Raw genomic sequence first — 23,897 nt, 5'->3', positions numbered from 1 at the left:
CGACATCACTCAACAATCAAGAAAATTCCTCCAAAGACATTGCCACAGGTCGGTCCAATGGAGGCAATTCCCCAATTGAGGCTCCCTCTACCCAGGTATGCCAAGTTGACACTAAAGCTACCCAGCACACCATCCTACTAGGTATTTAATAATTTTTCCACTTTGCTTTCCGTTGGCTGTGATAAAGATCACAACCAAAAGCAACTTAGATAAGAAAGGATTTATTTCATCTTACAACTCCCTGGTCACAGTTCATCACTGAGGGAAGTCAAGGCAGGAACTCCAGACAGGAACCTGGAGAGGAGAATGCTGCTTACTGGCTTGCTCTCCTTGGCTCGCTGAGCTACCTGCCCAGATATGGCGCTGCCCACAGCAAGCTGGACCACCCCCCATCAATCAGTAATCAAGAAAATACCCCACAGACATGCCCACAGGGAAGTCTGTTGGATGCAGTTCTTCAGTTGAGAGTCCCTTGAATCTAGTTTGTGTCAGGTTGACAAAAACTAACCAGCACAATGGTATTGCATGGCTGTCTCAAGTTAAAAATGACTTCAGTCCAAGATTGACCCAAGAATAATTTAAGTCTATACTGTTGTCTTCATTGTTGTGTACCAGGTGTTCTCGTGCTCCTTGGTCTGATTATCAAGCTTTAGAATATCTAAGAATCACCAGAAAGCACCCTAAAATGATTGAATCCCAGGGCCAAAGCCCTACTTCAGAAGTTGTGGAGTAGGATGTAAAGCCAAGTCTATATTTTTATCTCTGTGTGTGCCAGGTAGACTCTGGTCATCTACTGGTCGTTGTAAAGACCAGCATTTTTCTAAGTTATATTCAATGTATCATTCTAGCCCAGACCATAATTAAGCTGTATGAACAGAAGGGAAAGTTCATCCATATATTTAAATTACACCATGACTCTCTTCTTAAACTTCTGGGAGTAGGAAGTGTGAAGTTAGTTACAGTAATTTGAAATTCTGAAATACATGTTTTTGTCTTCTTAGTAGTCCATTAAATTTTTCATCTTTGTTTTCTGAGGTGTTTCATCATGTTATGTCCTTCAGGAAGAAAAGAATCTTACTGTTTTGTTTTTAAAATAACTGGCATCACTATCAGATCTGTGTTTCTGAGCATAGACTGCTGTTGGGATTGTGGAGAGAGACCTTGGAAAGATTTTTCCTTTGGGTAAAAGGCATTACACAAGCATAATGGTAATATTTTTATCATTATTTGCTGTTTCTTCATTGCAGTGTTTCACCGAGTTTTATGTAGAGCCACTTAAATCAGAATGTCTTGAGAAATATTTTAAAGCTGGATATCAGCATCTCAGGGTATGGTACAGGAGACTGAGGTATGCCAATATACCAAATTCCTTGGATGATTTTAATGCACATGGGAGGACCACTGATCAGTCTCTCATTGTTTACCCTGTGCACAATTCAACAACTGTTTTGTCCTCCCAAACATTGTACATTTACAATACAGTCCAAAGACTGTAAATACATTTACAATACAGTTAATCTAGTGAATAACATCCCATTTAGAGGTTGACAGAATTTTCATATGTTCTCTTCATTCTCTACAGGTTGGTCAAAGATCACTTGGTTTTTTTTTGTTTGTTTTGTTTTGTTTTTCTTTCTTATAGTTATTCCAGAGTATCATGAGTGTTTCTGTGCATTAAGCATCAAAGCAATTCTTAGACAGTAAAAATGTCCTCACCACAAGAGTTTAACGTGCTCTACATAACCAATTTTCAGAAAAGCTTCACTAAAAAAAAAAATGTAAATACTGTGCCAGGTGTGGTAGCTCATTCTTCTAATTCCAGCACTTGGGAAGCAGAAGCAAGCAAGTGAATTTCTGTGAATTTGAGGTCACCCTTTATATAGGGAATTTCAGGCCAGACAGGGCTACAGAGTAAGACCCTGTCTCAAACCCCCTCCCCCCAAAAGAGTAACTACTGGGTCTGGAGAGGGGCTCAGCAGTCTTGAGTGTCCACAGCTCTTACAGAGGTCCCAGGTTCGACTTAGAACCATCTTGAGATTTTAGTTTCAGAGAGCTCTGATGCCCTCTTGTCACCTTTGTGGATATATACAGGCAAAACATGTATAAACCTAAATAAAAATCTTTTTAAAACGTGTTGGTGACTGGAAATCTTATCCTTCTAGTATCCAAAAATTCAAAGCTGTGCCTTTTCGTAACTCAAAATCAATAGAGCAAAGTGTTTCTTCTACAATTATGTAATGGGAAATCACATTAAACAATAAATTTCATCTAAAATGTCACATAATTTTAAGAGCAGAGGGAGTACACATAATACTACAAATAAAAGTAATTGCTAACATCATTTCTTTTTTGGCAGGGGGTCTTTTTGAGGCAAGGTCTCCCTGTCCTGGAACTCACTATGTAGATCAAGTGTCCTTGATCTCCCAGAGATCCATCTTCCTTTGCCTCCCAAGTTCTGGGATTAAAGTTGTGCACCACCATGCCAGGTTTTGAGTGCTTCTTATGCAAGCTATTCTAAGTACTTTCCACTAACCTTTAATTTTCATGACTTTATCAATAAAGTCCTGTTACCACAATTTACATATATAGTAAACTAAAGCACAGAGGGGTGAAACAAGTAGCCTATGTTCAGTGCAGAGCCTACATTGCAACAGGCATTCTGGACAAAGAACAGATGGCACAGTAGCAGTTAATAAGTGGTAGTGACTTCTCCTTGTCTACTTGCAAGAATCATAGATTTCTGTAGTAGGAAAGATGACAGGTGGGCCATCTGATTTTAGACTTGTCACTTACAGGAATAGAAATCTAGAGACAAGACTGGGGAGTGGCTCAGAGATTAAAGGGATTCATATATAGGCAAAAGGACCAGGAGTTCAGATCCTCAGAACCTAGTAAATGCTGGAGGAGGAAGGGATGATGTGGAGGCTTGCCTATAGTTCCAGCCTGGCAAGGTGGAGACAGGTTCTCCAGGGTAGGCTGCTTAGTGAGACTAGCCCTGTCTGTGGGCTCTAGGTTTATTGAGAGACCCTGCCTCAAAAAGAATAAGTTGGAAAAGCTATTGAGAAAGAGTCCCAACATCAACCTCCAGTCTCCAAACATGCATGCATATACATGTAAACATGTATACACAAACATAGGTACACCACATACACACACATAGAAAAAAGAAAATCTAGAGCTAGAAATTTAGATTCATTTTTCTGGCTCACAGGAGTAGTGAGTACATGATACAATCAGGACCAGAATACTACAAATATAGGATTGAGTTCTAATTTTGCATCACCTCCTCTTTAGAGCACAGATGTATACATTTCCTTGATTTCTTTTGTTGCTGAAAATTTTAAGTAGCATTTAAATTTTCCTTATTGGTGCCATTGCTGGCTGCCATTGATGCTCAGAGATGAATTTGCTGCTAGAGAATTTGCTTTTTGTTACTTTATATCATTGGAATAAGTCTACCAAGTGATAGCTTATACTTTCAGTTTCATGGAAGCAATTAATAAAGTAGTTGTAAGCTTAGTTGCTCCTAATCTTGTCAAAGGCTACATCCTCCCATGTGACCTGTTCTTAGCACTCTGAAATAAAAGTTACAATTAGTGTGCTATCTACATGCATACACAACTTCAAAAATATTAAAACTTTAACATAATAAAAGCAATAAAAGCAAAGCAATTTATATCTTTAAAATATATCATATGTACTTATATCTAACTGCTTAGGCCAACTGCTTGAGAACGTTGTTACCTTAAAGGTAGTCTGCAGACTTAACAGCATTAACATTGGTCAGAAAGTATAATAAGACCATTTATAATAGCATCAAAAATGTGTAATCATTAAATGTGTAATCATTTTTCTTTTTCTTTTTTTCTTTTTCTTTTTTTTGGTCTTTTTGAGACAGAGTCTCCCTGTAGCCCCGGCTGGCCTGGACCTCACTGTGTAGACCAGACTGGCCTTGACTCACAGAGATCCACCTGCCTCTGCCTCCCGTTTTGCTGGGACTAAAGGCGTGCACTACCATGCCAGGCTAAAAAATATGTAATCTTAAGGATATTTCTAAAAAGGTAGGTGAAAGATCTGTGCACTGACTACTTCAGAACATTGCTGGTTGAATATCCCTCCAAGTAAATAGAGAGATATACCATGATTATGTTTTGGAAGTCTATATTCTCAAGCTGTCATCTCTTCACAAATTGATTCTAGTTAAAAATTCCTACAAACTTTTATATAGAAATTGATGAGCATATTAAACAATTATCATGGGAATGCAGAGGACATAAGATAGAAAAAACAAGACTAATCTGAAAAACAAGATGGAGAGCTAACATAAAGGGAAGGTCTGCTGTAAAACTGCAGATCGAGAGCCACATACAGAGAAGTCAGTGGCGGAAGCAGCAAAGTAGCTCAGGGAACCTCAAGAAGAAGCAGACAATACCAGTAGTGGGGCCTAGTGGGCCCAGAACCAGCCAGAAGATGACCACTCCACAGAGGTGAAGTGATGCATGCCCGGAGTATCTTCTGGATCTCAGGTCACCCCAGGAAATGGTTGAAAATCACATATCACATCAGGCAGAAACTTGGAAAGGAAAGAAATGCCAGCCTTGTGGACAACTCATGCCATTCTTCAATCCATGCCTTGTAAAGAGCCAGAGAAACACCAGTGGGGGCTCTCATACTGGCCCTGTGGACTTGTGCACTGGGACTGTGCCCTGCATGCCCAGGCAGTTTCTGGTGTGGTGATCATTCCTTATTTTGTTCTTCTTCTGAATGGATCAAAGGTTTTTCAATAGAGAAATTTCTCTTCATACAATTAGTATGTTATGGAATTTTTTTTCTTAGATCTATATAGAGTTGCTATGTTCTGATTGAAACTGTACATGATTATTAAAATCTTTCCTCTCTCTAAAACAAAAAACAAAAAACTGCAGTTCCAGAGTTTGTGGTACCAGTGACAGAATAAGTCTAGAAACAGACCCACACATACATGGACAAGTGACTTCAACAAAGCTCTAAAGTCATTTCAGTAAAGAAACGTTTTCTTGTTTCTGCTTCCTGTCCTAATTACTTTCATTACTGTGATAAACACCATAACCAAAACCAACTTGGGGAGGGAACAGTTATTTCAGCTTGTAGTACAGTCCTTTGTCAAGGGAAGCCAGAGTGGGAGCTCAGGCAGAAACCTGCTGGAAGAAACTGAAGCACCCACCCTGGGAAGCACTGGCCTGTGTTCAGTCTTTCTTTTCTTTTTTTTTTTTTTTAAAAATTATTGGATTTTTGTGTATTTCATATATAAAATCATCTTTATACCCTCCTCCCCTTTGGAACCCTCCCATACTGCACCCCCCCCGCCCCCGCCAAAGTTCATACATTCTGTCACTTGTATTAAGGCCTATTATGTAAAGTTAATGTCCTGAGATGTCCCTCAGTGCAAGTTCATCCACCAGGGTTTAGTCAGCCTATCTAGAGTCTCTCCCTTCAAGAAGGTCAACTCTTCCTCACCCAGAAGTAATCAGCTGCCAATAATTCTTCAACTAAGATTGGGGCTTACTGTTCATTTCCACAGTTTTGTGCTGGGTTTTTGTCTGCCTGGGTTTGCATGGGTCTTGGGCATGGTGACACCATTGCTGTGGGTTTGTATGAGAAGGGTTGCAGGCGCCTGTAGGACTATTTCCATATGGTCATGTACTTCCTTTCACTCCCTCTTCTGCATTGCTCCCTGAGCACTGGTGGGTGGACCTCAATGTAGGAGACCTGTCCAAGGACTCACACTCTGCTGACTCTTATTCTCTACTTTTTGGCCATTTGTGGCCTTTTATGTTCCTGGCCCTCTGTTGCATGAGGGAGCTTCGTTGATGAGAACTGAAAGGTGCATTAGTGTTCTCTTCATCCCTTGTTCTTTGTTCCATGAGTCTTAGGTGTAGAGGTTACATCTAGATGTGCCACTTAGGCTTGGACAATTCACAGGGAATCTCTACGTGTGACCAGTGGTGTAACTCTGTAATAGCCTCTGTCTGTTGAAAAAGAAGCAATTTTGATGGGTGGATACTTGTCTGTAAATTTAAGGATCCATATTTTGCACCTAGTAAGAAATTAAATTTGTCTAGGGATATGAGAACCTTGGGTTTTCTCTAAGCTCTCTGACCTCCCCAGCTATGTTTATTTGGCTAGGTTTACATTACCAGACATGAGTTTCCTCCCATTGAGTGAGCTTTAAGTTCAAATAGGTAGCTGTTGATTACCCTCAAGATAAAAGTGCCACTACTGCACCAGTGTCATTTGTTGTGCTGGTTACTGATGTGGTTTTTAGGCCTTGAAACGAGGGTTGGACCATTGATTGATATTCTCCCTTACCAGCTTGCTTAGTGCTCTCCAAAGCTATGAGAGCTAGCATTCAGGGGAGGTCAGTCAGCTTTCTTATACAACACAGGACTACCTTCCCAGGGGTGGTACCACCCACAATTTGCTGCGCCCTCCCGCATCACTCAATAATCAAGAAAATGCCACATGGATATGACCACAGGCCAATCTGATGGAAGAAATGCCTGATTGATGCTCTCTCTTCCCAGATGTGTCAAGTTGACAACTGACACTATATAGCACAATTGACCCTTTGTTAACACACACACACTACTGAACATAACTTTTCAGTTTCTTATCACCAAGATCTCATGTTCATATTAATATTACAATATAAAACAGCACAACTTTAAAAATTCCACAGACCTTAAGAATTCCAATACTTTAAAAGTTCAGTGTCTCTTTAAAAGTCTCTTAATTGTGGGCTGCATTCCACACCTGCTGCTACCCTTGGTGGTTGTCCCATGGTCCTGACTTAAAAAAGAGACCAGCATCACTGAGGTAAAATCACACTGCTGCAACTGAGGCTGTACCTTCACTAATGGCTCTCCTGGCTTCTCACAGTGCCACGCCTCAGAGTATCTCTATGACCCTTCAATTCTGCAGCTTTCATGCTGCCAAAAACAGTACCATGTGGGAGATTCATGTATATTCCAAGTCTGGCTTCTAGCTTGAGATGAAGCTTTGGCCTCTTCTGGACTACAGCTTCTCAGTGCTAACCCTGAGGAAATACTTCCCAGAAGATTTTACCTCAGTGATGCTGGTCTCTTTTTAATCACAGCTGATTCTGTAGCCTCAGCTAACTACATCAGTAAAATAAAGGTTTCACTTTAGTGATACTGGTTTCATGTTAATCATAGCTGATTCTTTAGCCCAAGCCTACTAGAAACCAGATTCTCAATTCAAAAATATCTTTGAAACAGCCCCAACAGTCTTTGATTCCTTTGAACCTTCATCAGCCAAGCCTCTATCATCCATACCTCTTTCAGCATTATCTTCCAAATACCTATGGAACAGCTCATTGAACTTGAAGCACTCAATGGCTTTTCCAGTCCAAAGCTCCAAAAGCTTTCACGATCCCCTCTAAAGCAACATGGTCAGGCCCATTACAGGAATACGCCACAATTCTGGCACCAGTTTCTATTACAGTCTGCTTTATATTGCTGTTATAAGACAGTGACCAAAACCTACTTGGGGAGGAAAAAGTTTATTTGGCTTTCATTCACAGTCCATTAGCAAGGGAAGTTGAGGCAGGATCTGAAACAGAAACCATAGAGGAATGCTGCTTAGTCACTTGTTCCTCTGGCCTGTGTTCAGCTTGCTTTCTTATATAACCCAGGACCACCTACACATAGGTTGGCACCACCCACTGTGGGCTGAGCTCTCACACATAGCTCAGTAATCAAGAAATTGCCTCGCAGACTTGGCCACAGGCCAGACTGATGGAGGAAATGTTTCAATTGAGGTTGCCTCTTCTTGGGTGTGTCATGTTGGCAAGTGAAGCCATCCAGCACACTCTAAAATAAACGTCGGTTTATATTTTGTAGCAGCTGTGAAAACTGACTCAAATGGATCCTATAACTAAAAGTAAAGTGTAAACTATAAAACCTCAAATGAAAGATCAGAGAAAATATTTGTGGCTTTGGATTAGGCAATTGTTTCTTAAATTTAACATCAAAAGAACAATTCACAAAATAAGTCTTTTTAAAATGTAGAATTTTTACTATTTGAAAAGCATAGTCAAAAGAATAGAAAGACATGCTTGCTTCAGCAGCACATATACTAAAATTGGAACTATACAGAGAAGATTAGCATGGCCGCTGCACAAGGATGACACACAAATTTGTGAAACATTCCATATTTTTAAAAACAACTTTAATAAAACCTGAATTAAATAAAATCAACAGCTACAAAAAAATAGATATGCACAGACTGGGGGAAATATTTGTGATAATTATATCTGATAAAGGACTGATACACCGAACACATGAAGAACTCAAAACTCATTAAGAAATAGAACTTGGTTTAAAAGGAGCAAAAATTGGAACAGTCACATAACCCAAAGGTTATGAATGACAAACACATAAAAAGATTTTCAACTCTAGTAAATAGTCCTTAGAAAAATGCAGATTTTCAAGTTGTTGGCCAGAGGAGTCCCAGAGACTTCCCCCAAACAATACAGGCTGTTGCCATTGCTCTTGGTTGCCCACCAACTCTTGATGATAAACCCTGATGCTGGAGATACTACATATACTGGTCACCAACAAAGAGAATTCAGATTGGCTGACCAAAAAACTTCTTCCCTGATGGCTAACTTTCATATACTGGAATGTGCTATTCAGGCTGTTGTAGGGGGAAAAAGTCATCAACAGTCTTACCCAGCTGTGAACCCTGTGAGCTGCAGCAATGACTGGCATGCAAGATACACTGGTACGTGGTACAAATGTTATGGCATACCAATCACTGCCTGATTGGATTTAAGGCCCATTCCACAGGAGGAAACACATGGTTGGTACTGTAAATCTGGCCAAGAATTCATGGTTGGAGAGCTCTCAGCCCCCAGGGAACATTCTACTTATTATTCTATTAACTGGACATAGTATCAGACTGCCCTCTAATTTGTCTTTCTCTGTTCATAGATTAGTGAAGTTCACAGTCCTCATAAGGAAGTTTCTTTGTGTAGTGAATATCAATTGGCACAAAAACAGCTATTCAAAGTGCAAAGAACAAGGGTCAGTGGAGTAGTCAGCCACAAGTGGATCATCTATAAACCACCCTGCCCCCCAAGTCTCAGAGCCCATCAAGGAAGAGGGGTAGAAAGATTGTGAGCTAGAGGTTGGGGAGGACTGGAGCAAAGCATTGTCTTTTGGACATGACAGGACCACTGTACTCATGAAATCAAAGAAACTGTGGTTGCCTACACAGAGATGCATAAAATCAAGCCGGTCAGCATTCTAGCTTGGAGTGGGAAGAGGTTTATGACCCTTCACCCATAACTGAAGAGCTATGGAGAGGTGATAGCTTCTGGGAGAGGAAGAGTCATTTTCTTTAAGGTCCAACTTGGTAGGTTGGCCAAACTCTAGTGAATGGTCCCACACCCAGAAGTATATGGGCAGCATAAGTTAGACTCAATGGGTTATTTAAGAAAAATACATAAGTTAGACTCAATGGGTTATTTAAAAAAAAAAAAAAAAAAAAAAGAGGACTCAAGTTTGGTGGGCGTAGGGAGGTAAGGATGGATCTGGGAGGATAGGACATGAATATTATAAAATACATTGTATGAAATTCCCAAAGAATTAATAAATTTATTTATTTTATTTATTTATTTATTTATTTGGTCTTTTGACACAGGGTTCCCCTGTAGTCCCAACCAGCCTGTAATTTACTATGCAGACCAGGCTGGTCTTGAGCTCACAGAGAGGTACCTGCCTCTCTCTCCTGAGTGCTGATTAAAGGTGTGTACCACCATGCCTGGCTTAAGAATTAATAAAATAGTTAACTGGTTGTTCTTGCAGAAGATCTGGGTTCCAGTTTCAGCACCCACATAGCAGCTAACAGTTGTCTGTAACTCCAGTTCTAGGGGATCCGACAGTCTCTTCCGACCTCCGCGGGCATTGCACAGCACAGGTACACTTACCTACATGCAGGCAATGCTTACATACACATAAAATAAAAGTAATAAAATTTAAAAAGAAAACCATGAACTAAACAAAAAGAGGAATGCAGATTAATATAACAGTAAGGCAGTGGTGAGGTGGAAGAATGAGAATTCTCATACAGTGCTGGTGGGAATGTTAGATTACTACACCAGTTTGGAAAACAGTTTGGTGGATTTTTAGATGAAATAAATACTTATTACATGACCTGACCATTCCATTCTTAAGTTATTTCCTAAAGGGGATAGAAACCTCTGTCCATACAAAAACTTAATGTTTATAGCAGCTTTATATATAATAGTCTAAGACTGTAAGGAACCCTAATATCTGTAAACAACAGATTAATGAATGGGCATATGGTAGCATCCGTACACTAAAATATTACTTAGGAATAAAAAGGAACAGACCATTGATACATGTAGCAACATGAGTGATCTTAAGAGTAATTATGCTATGTGGAAGAAGACCGATGACACAACTTAATTCCACATGACTTCATATAAAATTATGGGAAAAATTAAAATAATATACAGTGGTATGTAAGAGATTGGGGGTTGCCTGGGAGCAGGGATAGGAGAGCTGTAAGGAGGGAACCATAACAAGGAAACTGTAGAACTGATTATATATTTGTGATACCTAAACTTAACCAAAATGTACATTATAAATATGTTCAGTTGTTCACCAGTTGTACCCCAAGAAGGGTAAAAGAAAAAGACAAAATTTTGTTTGTGTGTTCAGTGCAATTGACAGTTGTCTGTGTCTCCTACATCCTTTTAGCCTTCTCCATCTCAATTTTGTATCATGAGCTTTGTTACCTTTTACGTACTCTGTTCTTGAAGATTTCTAAAGTGGTACTTTGCTTTCTTACATTCCCTTTCCCTTCTACTTTGACAGGCACATTGCTGCTGGTTTTTTTCCTTAAAACCTTCTGCCTTTCTGATGCTCAGATTTTCCCACTTTCATTTGCTACAGAAAGAACTTACAAATCCCTTGGAGTCATAAAAAGACCATCCATGATCTCTGACCACATATTCCTCCCCTGCCCCCTGTCTTATTTTACAGTGCTCTGTTTTATGAACTCACTGATCTGCTATATTTACTGATCAGTCCACCTCTGCTTACACATGTTGCTCTTTTCTGCTCTTCTGGCTTTTTTAGTAATCAGCTAAAGGAAATTTAATATAGTTTTAAAGCAATATAGTTTTGCCTTATTGGCATTTCTTTGAGTTAACTTGGAAAAGAAATGGAATCTCATCAGGTCTTTGATACACAGAAGATGGCTAACTCTCCATACTCAGAATTATGCTTGATCACATTCCACTGTTCCCTCTATTTCCCGTCACCCACTTTCTGCCTGTGTCCAGTCTAGATTCCAGACCCATCATCATACTCAGGTGGAGATTTAGTCAGGAGAATCAAGGAAATGGATTAGTAAAGTAAGGGCAGCTTAAAGATCCCTCAGTGCCATCTCTAGGCTGGAACAGAGTATGACAGAGATTATGTGTCCTCTCTAGGTGGCTGTCTTGGGGGTGGAAGGAGAATAGTGAGATATTAACAGACCTGTTACCATTGCCACTGTAAACTTCTTTAGGTCAAGGCTTCTTTTTTTATTGTGTGTGTATTTTTATTTTATTTATTTTATTTTTATTTATTTATTTTTTTTGAGACAGGGTCTGTAGCCCTAGCTAGCCTAGAACTTGCTAATTAGACCAGGCTGGATTTGTTCTCACAGAGATCTGCCTGCCTCTGCATCCTAAGTGCTGGAACTAAAGATGTATACCAGCACACCCAGCCCAAGGCCAAGGCTTCTTAAACTTTCTCTACTCATGACCCCTTTTCACTTTAGAAGGTTTTATGCAACCTTGGGTATAGAGGTAAGTAAAATAGAAATACAAATCAAACATCTCTATTGATAATAAATCATAAAGTTTAAACATTTCTTTGCTATACATATATATAGTTTTGTCATTTATTAAAGACTAAAGCAAATTTGTATACTAATGAGATGGATATGCTTATTTATTTTTACATAAAAATTAAACGTTGCTGCATATTTGATACTACAGGATGTAGGACATCTTCAGCATTTTTCATAGTCACTCAATATTTTGATTTTATAATCATCAGTGCTGAGTATGCCACTTTGCATATATATGTAGTGTAAAATAGCAGAAGTATGTTTTGGGTCCTTTCAGAAATTGTTGAAAATTCTGTCTTAAATTCTGACCAAAATTTAATGATTTTTTTTTTAATGAAACTCAAGTCAGCAGCTCAAACAGCAGTTTTTAAAATCAAACATTCCAACACTACAATCCAAATTGCATTGATTTAATGCTAACATAAGAATAATGGCAAGAAAATATTAGAAGTCTTTGCTTTCATTATTACATTATGTTTCTGTAAGAGCAAAGAACTTTTGTGTATATAGTAAAAACACTGCAACTCAGTAGTCTCAAATCTGAGCCAAGGTATTTCAGACAGAGTTCATAGGTATTGTGTGGTGTGATGGCATGTGCATTAAGCAGTGCATGTGCTGTGTGTTCAGAGCCCAAATTAAAGTTTTGTGGTCCAGCACGGCATCACTACCACAGGCACCTTAGATTCTTTGTGTGCTTGATTTTGAATTGCTTTTTGGCCATTGCACATTCAGAAACTTTTACTGTTGCCACATTTCTCATGATCCCCCCACTTACACAGCCCACATTTTCAGAAGCCAAGCTGTAGGCAAATAAAGAGGAAAGACAGAGCTCCCCTGTATTTGAATTATCTTCTCCTCAGTGTTCCTTTGTATTCCAGAGAGGTACATTCTAGGTTCCTTCAACAATCCCTGACACAAGGTCACTCTTTTTTTTAAAGACAGGTTCTCAATGTTTATCCTTGACTGAACTAGTACTTAACTATGTATAACAGGCTGGCCTTGAACTAGCAGAGATCTGCCTGCCTCTGCCTCCTAAATCCTGGGATTAAAGTCATATGCTACCATTCCCAGTCACAAGTACATTCTTAAACCCTATGTTTATTACATCACTCGTGGTCTCTGTTGAACTCAATGTAAAAATATTTTACTGGTTCTTATTCTAAGAACCAGACTTATTGTATCGAGTGCTATCTTCCTGACACTTTCTTTTCTTTACTGACTTGGCACAGCATTTTTAAAGTCCTACTGTCTTTTCTGCTGCTTTTCCCAGGGCATCCTCCACCATTCAACCTCTGCATTTAGGGGAGGGCTACTTTCTCATTCTCTTTGTTCTGGGTTCTTTTACCCCCTGAAAATGTCTTTCTCAATTCCTAGATTGATATCCTAATCTCTGGCCATATTTCTGAATCTCAAACCAGCCTTTCTAGCTGTAAAGCTAGTTTTTCAATGAAAATTAGAGAGTGAACGTTTAAGAAGACAGTGTAATGTGTTTTTGTGGGAGATGAAGAGTGTGGGAGAGGGGAAAGACTTAAGAGGAATGTATTAAAGAAATCATTTCAAGAGTTTCCTTGAATAAATGGAACCAGAAACTAAGAATTAAAGAATTGAGAATTTCTCTCCCAGTTTTTAGTTTTTATGTTGCAGTAGCAACTGCTGCTTTCTCTCTCTCTCTCTCTCATTTTTGAAAAATACTGTTCTCTAGTTCTAGTAACTCAGTGGAAACAAAGATTTGGATATAACTTCAAAATCTCAACAGACTCATTGGCTCATTAATTTATCATCTGCTTGTGCTGAGATGATGTTGGCAAGGACCTAGAGTTCAGACTGAGGTCATTCTGAAGCAGAGTAGGTTCTCTGAGAGTGGGGACAGGAGAAAATTTATTTGCATTTCTATGAATTTGCATTGGTTTGAATATCCTTAGTTAAGTGATTTTCTTCAAAAGAATATTTAATTTAGTTTGGAGGTTTGCTGGATTGGTTTGGCAGAAGATTAACATTGCAAAGAAACTAAAGGCATCAATTTAAATGTTCAAGGGTGAAGAAAAAATGTGGGAGGGGTATAGGTAGCAGAGGGAGGCAAGAGAGTTAGGGTGCCTCCAGTCTTCTCATCAGTCATCACAGGATTTGAACACCAGAGACTTGGGAGGATAGGAAGTTAGAAAGCAAATGTAATAATTCCAGCTGAAGAATCTGTGCTATGAATGAATAACAAGCAGAACTTACTCAGCTTCAAAAAGAATGTTTTGCTGTTCTCATAATCTCAGTTTCTCCAGCCATAAATTTAAAAATCATAAGAGCAGGAATTTTTTGAAAGTCAGTGTTGACTACATTGCTGTTATGTTAAAGTTCTTTTTTAGTTTTCAGTTGGTTGCTTCAAAGAGACTGTAGTTAGGATTAAGTCCCCTTATTGAGCAAGGATTCTTTTCTGTTCCTGATCTTAGCAAAGCCAGAGGCTTATTTTGTCACATTGCTTTTCTGCCTAACATTTCCTTTAAGTTGCATGAAAATAATTTTTCATACACTCACTGTTGAAGTCAAACCTGACATTCCATTTAGCTTACATATCGTGATAGGCTGCAATCCATCTCCTTCCCAGCTCTCCTTATTCCCTTAGAGTCAGGGTGAGCTAAGACTTGCCAGCATCAACTGATTGCTGCTAGATGAGGAAGGGCTGATCTTACTAAAACAAGGAACCCTAGATAGGCTGACTAGACTCAGCGGATGGACTTGCACTGGGTAACAGGGGGGGGCACTGATAACACAGTGTGTAGTAATGGGGATGACAGTGGGCTCCAGTGGGGTGGGATGGTGGGGGAGGCTATGGGAGGGTACCATTTGGGATGTGTGTATAGAGATGAGTAAGATTGTTTGGGATGCTCTGTATGAAATATACAAAAAATCTATAAATAAATAATAATAAATTTTTTTAAATGAAAAGGAAGCCTGGCATGGTAGCACACCCCTTTGGTCCATCAGCACTCAGGAGGCAGAGGCAGGCAGATCTCTGTGATATCAAGGCCAGCCTGGTCGACATAGCAAGTTCCAGGCTAGCTGGGGATATAGGGAGACCCTGTCTCAAAGAACAAAATAAAATAGATTTACTTTAAAAAGAAAAGAAAGGAAAAAGTTGCCAACATGCTGGAAACTGATTCTAGGAGATGCTAGGTGGTAAACAGGCATAGGACCAAATGTATGGTGAGCTGGACTCACTTATAAAATCTTTGTGAATCTTGAGAGCAATCGTTAAATATAGCCATTAGAAATTGAAGTATGTAAGTTTACAATATATTAAATTTTTTATATGTATTTTACATTTTTTTCTGTTATTTGTGCTCTCGGAGTTTTTTCTTTTATATGGTATAAACATGATACAGCCTGGCACTACTCTGCATCACTTTTCAATTCTGTGTCCCACTGATACTTTGAAATAACTATAATAGGAGTATTTATGCTACAAACACTAGCAAACACAGAGCCGAGGCCTTTTTCCTCATTAGGAGCCTGTTGCTAAACATTTATTTACCAGCACAGTTCCAGATACAATAACCTCTCTGACTTCTCACTTTCTCTCAAAGACTTGAAGGAAAACTACTAAAGTAAACTTCCTCACTCTTTCTGTAAGTCCCCTATTCTGTCCCAGCCTGAATCATTCTTTTCCTTTTTTTACTATATCTTTGCTGCCTCTTCTTTGCCATCATGGAGCCCTGTACTGGTCTTTTCTCTTTTGCATCCTCTTAGAGTTGACTCCTGGTATTCAATATGCCTTCCTTCCCGGCACTGATGCAGAAAGAATAAGACATGAATCAAGATGGCCCAACTAAAAGGCCAGATAGCCAGAGACCTGGACATTTTTACCACTTGACATTTGGGGTATTTTAGAAGTGTTCATATGAAGTGGAATGTGGTAGGTTAAGTATTTGTCAGAAAAGTATCATTGTTCATTTGAGAGCATTTTCCTGGTTAGTTACATTCTTATGTTTAACATTTTCAACAGAAAACAATTTAATTTGTTTACGATGGATGATTTGTAATAGAAAAATAGAATCTGTTTGCCTTTTACAAATTGATGACAGTGGCTGATTTATTTATTTATCTAGTTTTTTAGTTATTTAGTTGAGACAGAGTCTTACTATGTAGCTCCAACTGGCCTGGAAGTCACTATGTAGACCATGACTGTCCTTGAATTTACAGAGTTCTGCCTGCTTCTGCCTTTCCAAATGCTGGGATTAATAGCATATGTCATCATGCCTGAACAAGTTGGCTATTTTAAATAAACGGTCCCTTGATTGTTAGGCATTCTTTGGCTTTAAGGAACAGAAAAGTAACTACAGGTGGTGAATCCGTAACTTAATGATGCTGGGTAGAGGCCTCTAAGATTTTCTTGGCCTTTCATTGTGGTCAGGTGATGGCTGCTACAGTTCCAGTTTGGATGCCTGTAACCACAGCAAGGAAAAGACAGGACAGTTGCCCAGCACTGTGTTCACGTATGCCTAGTTTTCAGTTGACTGCCAAGTCTAGAAAAGTGAATATTTGTTTTGCCTAGTATTTAGTAATATTAGTGTGTAAAGAAAAGTGCCAAGAGCAGTGTTCAGTCTACCTAGTTTAGATCTTCACAGACTGTAAACAGTGTTTCTCATATATCTAAACACAGTATATTGAGACAAACTTGAAAGATAAGAATAATGTATATGATAACATAGTTCCGTTAAGAACTTTGTTAAGCTTTGTGCAGTCTTTGTAAGGACGTCATAGAAGGCTCATTATTTGCCTAAAGACACCAGAGTTCAGGAACTAGACTAATTGTTTTTACATAAACTCTCGATGTGTAAGTAGTGCAATTTCTATTGTTGCAAATTAGGAAGCTGAGCTATTTTCCCAGGGCACAGAGCCTTGAATGTACATGACTACTTTTCAAATCTGATCTTTATGACAAATTTCAAATGTTTATAAATTGAAATGACTTAAGATTTTATGGGAAGAATGACATTTGCGAGTAACTTAGTTTACACATACACACACACACACACACACACACACACACACGCACGTGCACACACAGTGGGGAGAGAGAGAGAAGAGAAGAGACACGGAGAGAATGGTATAATGCCCTGTTCACTGGGTGGAGGATCTAGAGCCCTTGAGGTCTTCAGTAGCCAATGTACATAACATTTGACAAGTGATTACTACATACACTCTAGTTAAACTAATCTGCTTAATTTTTATGTACACCCTTATGAGATAAGTATTATCATTATTGTGTTTGCATGGGGTAACTAAATTATAGAGACCAAGTTAACATGCCCAACCTAGCATGTGGCACATTCAGGATTGGCCCAGGCCTCTTGCTGTCAAGGCTGCGCTGTTAACCACTATGCCGTGTGTCTTCTTGTGGAGTACTTGCAAGAGAAAATGAGAATTTTCAAGTTGATTCTTACTAAGTTCCAACCTATCTTGGAAGTAGTCTACTTTTTTAGGGAAATTGGAAGTTGAGTAGAATATGTTATAGAATTTCACTAATAAAACAGATACTTAAAGCATCATTTAGAAGACATAGTTTTAAGAATCTCAACTTCAAGTTTTTAGACAAAACTGATTATTAATATCTCCCTTTCAACTCATGATAAGTGATTATCTTTATTATTTTAAGCACCGTAGGATATTGATCCAGAAATTGAAATAAGAATGCAACAGATGAGTATGTGAAAATAATCCCCCACAGATGGAAATTATGCAGCTCAGAACTTCATGAGTCACACTCTTGGAAGCTGTTCCATTCTTCCCCAGAGTCTGTCAACAGAGGGAGATGCAGCGTGATGTAGTTTTCATGTTTTAGCTTTAACATCTGTTGCATGGTGGCCCATTTCTATCCCTATCTGAGGAAACATCTATAAATATTGGTAAAGATTTTCTTCCTACTTTTGGTTCCCAGCGTGTTTATCTTTGTGTTTATTTTATTGGCCATGCAGTATCTCTGGGTGTCCAGAAGGAACTCAGTGTATTCCTGCTGTAGCTTGTTAGGATTCTCCCTAAAGCTGTGTGAGTGGCTCTGCTCTAAGGGCAGTGCAGCATGCTCTTCAATACAGTATCTGTTGCACCATGCAGAAGGACATTTTCTTCCTTCTTGCTTTCCACCTTACCCGGTACTGTTGATTCCTTAGCAGTAGTGAGTTTCACTTTTAAATGAATCATTATTTCAGAAATTTAATTTAATCCTGTTATTTTTAATGAAGCCTTCAAAAAGTAAAGGAGATGCTCATAAAACAATAAATTATGACTTAATGCTAATTAAAAATAAGCATAAAAGTTGATAACAGATACTAATTTAACTAGACTAAGATTTCAGCAAAGTGAATTATTAACCAGTAAAAATTTTACCTATTGCATGCTCAACTTATAGTCAGATTAGATACTTTGATTTATTTAAAAGAAGTTTGGGAAATTAAAAGGTGAAACTAACAAAGCAGCCTTAGATATTTGAACAGAAAACCCCACATAGCTCCATATACTCATAGCAACAGTTTGTTTTATTATTTGTTTGTATAATTGGCATCTGGTATTCAGAGTCTTGGAACCATGGAATCATTTGGGAGGGACTGTAGAGTGCATTACTGGAACTGAATTGGCAATATTCACATCCTGGTTGTTAGCTGGTTTGGAATCGTCTCTTTTTTACTTTTCTTTAGGTGGGACTCTTCCCTGGTCATTGTGTTGAGTTAATTAATCAGAAAGTTCCCCAGTCAGTGACCAACTCAGTGCCAAAACCAGGTGAGTATACTTTTTTGCATCCATGTGGTTGTGGAAAGATGATTTCAGATAACCTATGTTTTCTTCCAGTAAAATGTTTGCTTGCTTTCCTGTTTTTGCATTTATTAATATGATACATATTCTCAATTTTATATGGTTTTGATTTTAAATGCCTTATTTCTCTTTTAATCATGTCACAAAGGCTTATATATAAGCATTATGCAATTTTAAAGGACTGTGGGTTGTGCTCAGCTTTGTCATTATTTGCTTTTATAATTACATAGTAGAGGCTAGCTAGTAATGAATAAAGTAGTTAAAAGTGTGCTTTGAGCATGGGACTTTTGGTAGGTTAACCAGGCTACAGTGGATGGACTCACATTGAAGAACATTTGGGGACACAAATTAGTCTCTATAGGCCTTATTTTATACATATATATGTACATATATAATAGATACATATATGTATGTCTGTTCATTAAATTGGGCAGGAGGGCGTAATAAGAGCAGATGGGGAGAGGGGAGGGGATCTAGATACCATTAAGTATGAAAATTGCAAAAATTCAAGTTAAGAAAAAAAAAAAAGGATGCTTAGAGAAATTTCTGGACATCAGAATTCATTTGGACTGCTTTTTCCTAAAGTGTTTTCAGTGTTCAGGACATGTGTGAGAAGTACGGGAAGGAAAATCTACTTTCTTCCTGAGTATTCTCCCAGTTCTTCCCCCAAAGCAGAGCACACAGCAGGTAATATTTGTGGTGCACCTGAAGAGAAAGTTAAAAGGGAATAGCCTTTCACAATGTATCTCTTCACAGAAAATTAGGGGTTGTTTCCATTTTTCAAGTAACTTATTTTAGAGAGACTGACTTTATTTCTCAGTAAATAAAATAGTTCAAGTATGTTGTCTGTGCTTCTGCTTGAGTCAGTATTTCTAGTTGTTTTCAAACAATTTTGTCCTGCTTTGGGTACTTGATGGATAAATGTTCATAGGGGTTTCTTTTTTAAGTAATGTGGCATTAGTCATTACAAAAACACAATTTTGTTGATATGATTTATGTACCATAAAGTTCACCTTTTTAAACCATGTAATTCAGGGCCTGCAAGATGGCTCAGCAGATAAAGGTACTTGCTGGGTAAGCCTGGTGACCGGAGTTCAAGACCCAGAGCCACCATAAAGGTGGAAGGAGAGAATCAGCTCCACAAAGTTGTCCTCTGCCCTCCACACTTAAGTGGCATGCACATACCCAGACACAAATCATGCACACATTTGCACATGCACATACTTTTTTTATTGTTTGTTTCTTTGATAGAAGTTCTCACCATTTAGCCCTGATTGGCTCCCTGGCACTCTGTATTTAGAGCAGGCCACCCTTGAAGTCATGGAGATCCATAAGCCTTTGCTTCCCAAGTGCTGGGGTTAAAGGCGTGTGACTCCACACCTAGCACATGTAAAAAAAATTTTTAATTTAAAAAAAAGTACATAATTCAGGGTTTTGATACTCTCAATGGTGTAAAACTAGAGTCATCGTTAATTATGGAACATTTCCATTATTCCAGAAAGAAGTCCTCTCTTAATTATCAGACATTGGAAACGTCTTTACTTCTTCCCTACCACTCAGACTCCCCACCCAATTTACTCTTTGCTCCATCATGTTTCCTATTCTAGACGTGTATAATTGTAGTCATACAAATATGTCTGTCGTATTTTCCATCTGATTTCTTTCACTTAGCATAATGTTTTCAAGGTTCTCCTTGCTATAATGTATATCACAGTTATTTGCCTGTTCATGTGAAGTTATTTTTGGCTACTTTAAATATTCATGTACAAGTGTTTTGATGGATATATGTTCTCATCTTTCTTGGGCACATAGAGATTTTAAATTTCATTTTTTGGGTAAACAATGCAGAATAATGGGTTTCATAATGACATTTTCATAGATATATATCATTGTCCTTTGCTCATATTCACCCACAGGCACCCTTACCTATTCCTCCTCTCTCTTTCTCAGCCCAAAAGTTGCCCCCCTTCTGCTTTCATGTCATCTAAATTCTGCATCTGAAAGATGTCCAGTGCTTGCTTTATTTTACATGAAAGAACAGGTGCTAGTCTATCTTTTTTTCCCCTCATTTTTGTCACTGTTCCCTCTTCTGTTCCTCCCTACTTTATTTTTTATTATTTTTTATGTGTATGCATGTATTGCCTTCATGTAGGCTGTTGGATCCCCTAGAACTGGAGTTACGGACAGTTGTTAGCTGCCATGTGGGAGCTGGGATTCGACCCAGGTCTTCTGCAAGAACATTTAGTGTTCTTAACTGCTGAACCATCTCTCCAGCCCCTCCTCCCTACTTTATGTCCCTTCCTTCTTTATAGTCCCTCTCCTACTTCCTGTCACGTGTACACATATTTAACTCTAGATTCCATTTATGATAATTATATATTTGTCTTTCTGAGTCTGCTTTATTTTGTGTCACATGATGATCTCTAGTTGTGTTCATTTTTCCTGTAAATAACATGATAGCTAATCTTGTCTGTCAACCTGATACACTTAGGAAGAGTCTTTATGACTGATATGTATAGGTACCACATTTTCTTTATTCGTCTGTTGATGGACATCTAGACTGGTCCCATATCTTGGCTGTTGTGAATAGTATAACAATAAACATGAATGTGTGTGTTCATGGTTTGCTGATATAAATTCCTTTTGGTATATGTCCAAGAATTGTATATTAATTACTTTCCTCTGCTGTGACAAAATACTTAAACAAAAAGCAACTTAAGAAGGAAAGGATTATTTTGCTATATGATTTGAGGGAATATAGTTCTTCATGGTGAGGAAGGCATGACAGTGGGAATATGAGGCAACTTGTCACATTGTGTCCTTGGTCAGGAAGCAGAGAGATGAGTGCTGCTGGCTTCTTCTTTTCCCCCTTTTTATTCCATATGAGATCCTGGGCCATGAATGGTACCACCAATATTCAGAATAGATTTTCCCTCCTCAGTTAAACCTTTGTAAAAGCACCCTCATAAATATGTCACCTCGGTACTCTTCCATAGTGGCCGTACCAATTTGCATTCCTAACAAGAGCCAAGAGTTTCCCTTTCCCCATATCCTCTCCAGCCTCTGTTGTGTTTTCTTGATAGCCATTCTGACTAAGGTGAGATGGAACCTAGTGCAGTTTTCATTTGAATATTCCTGATAGTGATTAACATTGAACTTTTTTCATGTGTTTTTTGGCCATTTGTATTTCTTCTTTTGAGAACCAGCTGTTCAGTTCCCTTGCTCATTTATTGACTGAATGATAAGTGGGCAATTCTTTATAAGCTCTAGATATTAATCTTTTCTCACATGTAAGAGTTGACAAAGATTTTAACTCATTCTGTCGACTGAATTTTTTGGCCTGCTATTTGTTTCCTTTGCTTGCAAAGGTTTTTAAATTTCATGAACCTACAATTTGTCAATTCTTGTAATTATTTCCTAGGCAATTAAAGTTTTTTTTTTTTTTCCATGAACTCCTTGCCTATATCTTAAAGTAGTCTTACATGGTTTCCTCTAGCAGTTCCGGAGTTTCAAGTCTTACATTAAGTTTCAGACCTTTTATTAAAGTTTGATAAATTTTGAGTTGATTTTTATATAGTATGAGAGAAAGTTATCTAGTGTCATTCTTCTACATTTTTTAAAAAGATTTTCTTTTCCCCTTGTGTGTTTCTGGCACCTTTGACAAAATTTAAGTGATTTAAACTCTGTCTTCTACTCCATTTTCTTGGTGTGTGTCTGTGTGCCAGTAACATGCTGTATTGTTGTTATGGCTCTGTAGTCTAACTTGAGATCAGGTCCTGTGATACTACTGTCAGCATTTGCTTTTTCTGCTTAGGATTGCTTTGGCTATTCAGGGTCTTTTTGCCTACCATAAATGTTAGGATTGTTTTCCCCCAGGTCTGTGAAGAATGTTGTTGAAATCTTAATGGGATTACATTGAATCTGTAGGTAATAATCGTTTTCACTATGTTAATTCTTCCAGTTGGCAAGCATGGGAAGGCTTTCCATCTTCTAGTGTTGTCTTCAATTTCCTCCTTTGGTGCCTTTACCGAAAGTTTTTAGTGTAGAAGTAATTCATCTCCTTGTGAATTTATTTTATTTTATAAGCTATTGTGAATGCTTTTTTAAAGAACTTGGTATCTTTTTTCATTATTGGTATATAGAAAAGCTACTGATTTTTATGTGTTGATTGTGTATTCTGCTACTTTGTTAAAACTGTTATATGATCTGAGTTTTCTGGTGGATTATTTAGGGTCTTCTAAGGTATCTGCAGATTCCCCAATAGAGAGAATTTCACTTCTTCCTTTCCTGCTTATGTCCCTTTGACATATTTTTCTTGCTTAATTGCTCTAAGACTTTAAGTACTATATTGAATTAAAAGTATGGGCATGGATATCCTTATCTTGTTGCTGATTTTAGAGGACATGCTGCCTGTTTTATCCCATTTTCTTTAATATTAAATATAGTTTGCCATATATAACATTTATTATGTTAGGTTCTTCTGTTCACTTTTTCAGTTTTTAACATGAAAGGGTCTTGAACTTTATGAGGCACTTTCTACATCTAGTAAGATTATCATCACATTTCTGTCATCTACTTATATGTGTATTAGAATTATTGATTTGTGTTTGTTGAACCCCTTGCTTCCCAGAATTGAAACCAACTTGGCCATGGTTTATGATCTTCTTAATATACTCTTGTATTGTTTCTCAAGTATTTTACTGAGAATTTTTGTGTCTATATTCATCAGAGAAATAGATCTATTTGGTTTTCTTTTATTGTTGTGCTTTTATCTGGTTTTGGAATCAGAGTAGCACTGTTCTTTTATATTTGTGGAGTGTTTTGACAAGGACTAATGTTAACTTTTCTTTGACGGTCTTAAAGAATTCTGCAGATTCGCCCTTCCATCTCCGCCGCTGTTTTCTGCTCCTGGTTTGGGCCCTGTGCCATTCCTGGTCTTGGGTCCCCAGACACCTGGGGAACTGGTGCTGCTTCCTGATCGTTTTCAACCAGGCCAGCTTGGGGCCTTCCTTGGGCCCCAGGAGCACTGCTTCCGTGGGACCTGGCCCCGCCCTCACCTCTCCCTGCTTCCCGGACCTGCACCACTGGCTAACCCTCCTGGCCCACTCTCCCCAGCCGCGCTCACCCTTCCATCTCCCCCGCTGTTCTCTACTCCTAGCTTGGGCCCTGTG

The 23,897-nt window shown here is 38.4% G+C and overlaps 1 protein-coding gene and 1 non-coding gene across 3 annotated transcripts in view; both read left to right on the top strand.

Moving 5' to 3' along the window:
- Nucleotides 1-23,897, top strand: part of Arhgap32 (Rho GTPase activating protein 32) — a 329,882-nt gene that overhangs the window by 210,675 nt on the left and 95,310 nt on the right. For both annotated transcript variants that reach the window (XM_008841370.3, XM_017800189.2), the window contains one exon: nucleotides 18,612-18,693. In XM_008841370.3, the coding sequence (XP_008839592.3) occupies nucleotides 18,612-18,693 (82 nt within the window). The remainder of the gene's footprint in view (nucleotides 1-18,611; nucleotides 18,694-23,897) is intronic.
- LOC115071739 lies at nucleotides 8,117-8,219 on the top strand. The gene has a single exon (XR_003850820.1). It is a non-coding gene; the product is annotated as a U6 spliceosomal RNA (small nuclear RNA).

Source organism: Nannospalax galili, unplaced genomic scaffold (genome assembly GCF_000622305.1).
Source record: "Nannospalax galili isolate Female #2095 unplaced genomic scaffold, S.galili_v1.0 scaffold541, whole genome shotgun sequence".
NCBI lineage: Eukaryota > Metazoa > Chordata > Mammalia > Rodentia > Spalacidae > Nannospalax > Nannospalax galili.
Note: the sequence above shows the minus strand (reverse complement) of the source record. Positions and strands in the feature narration are given on the sequence as shown.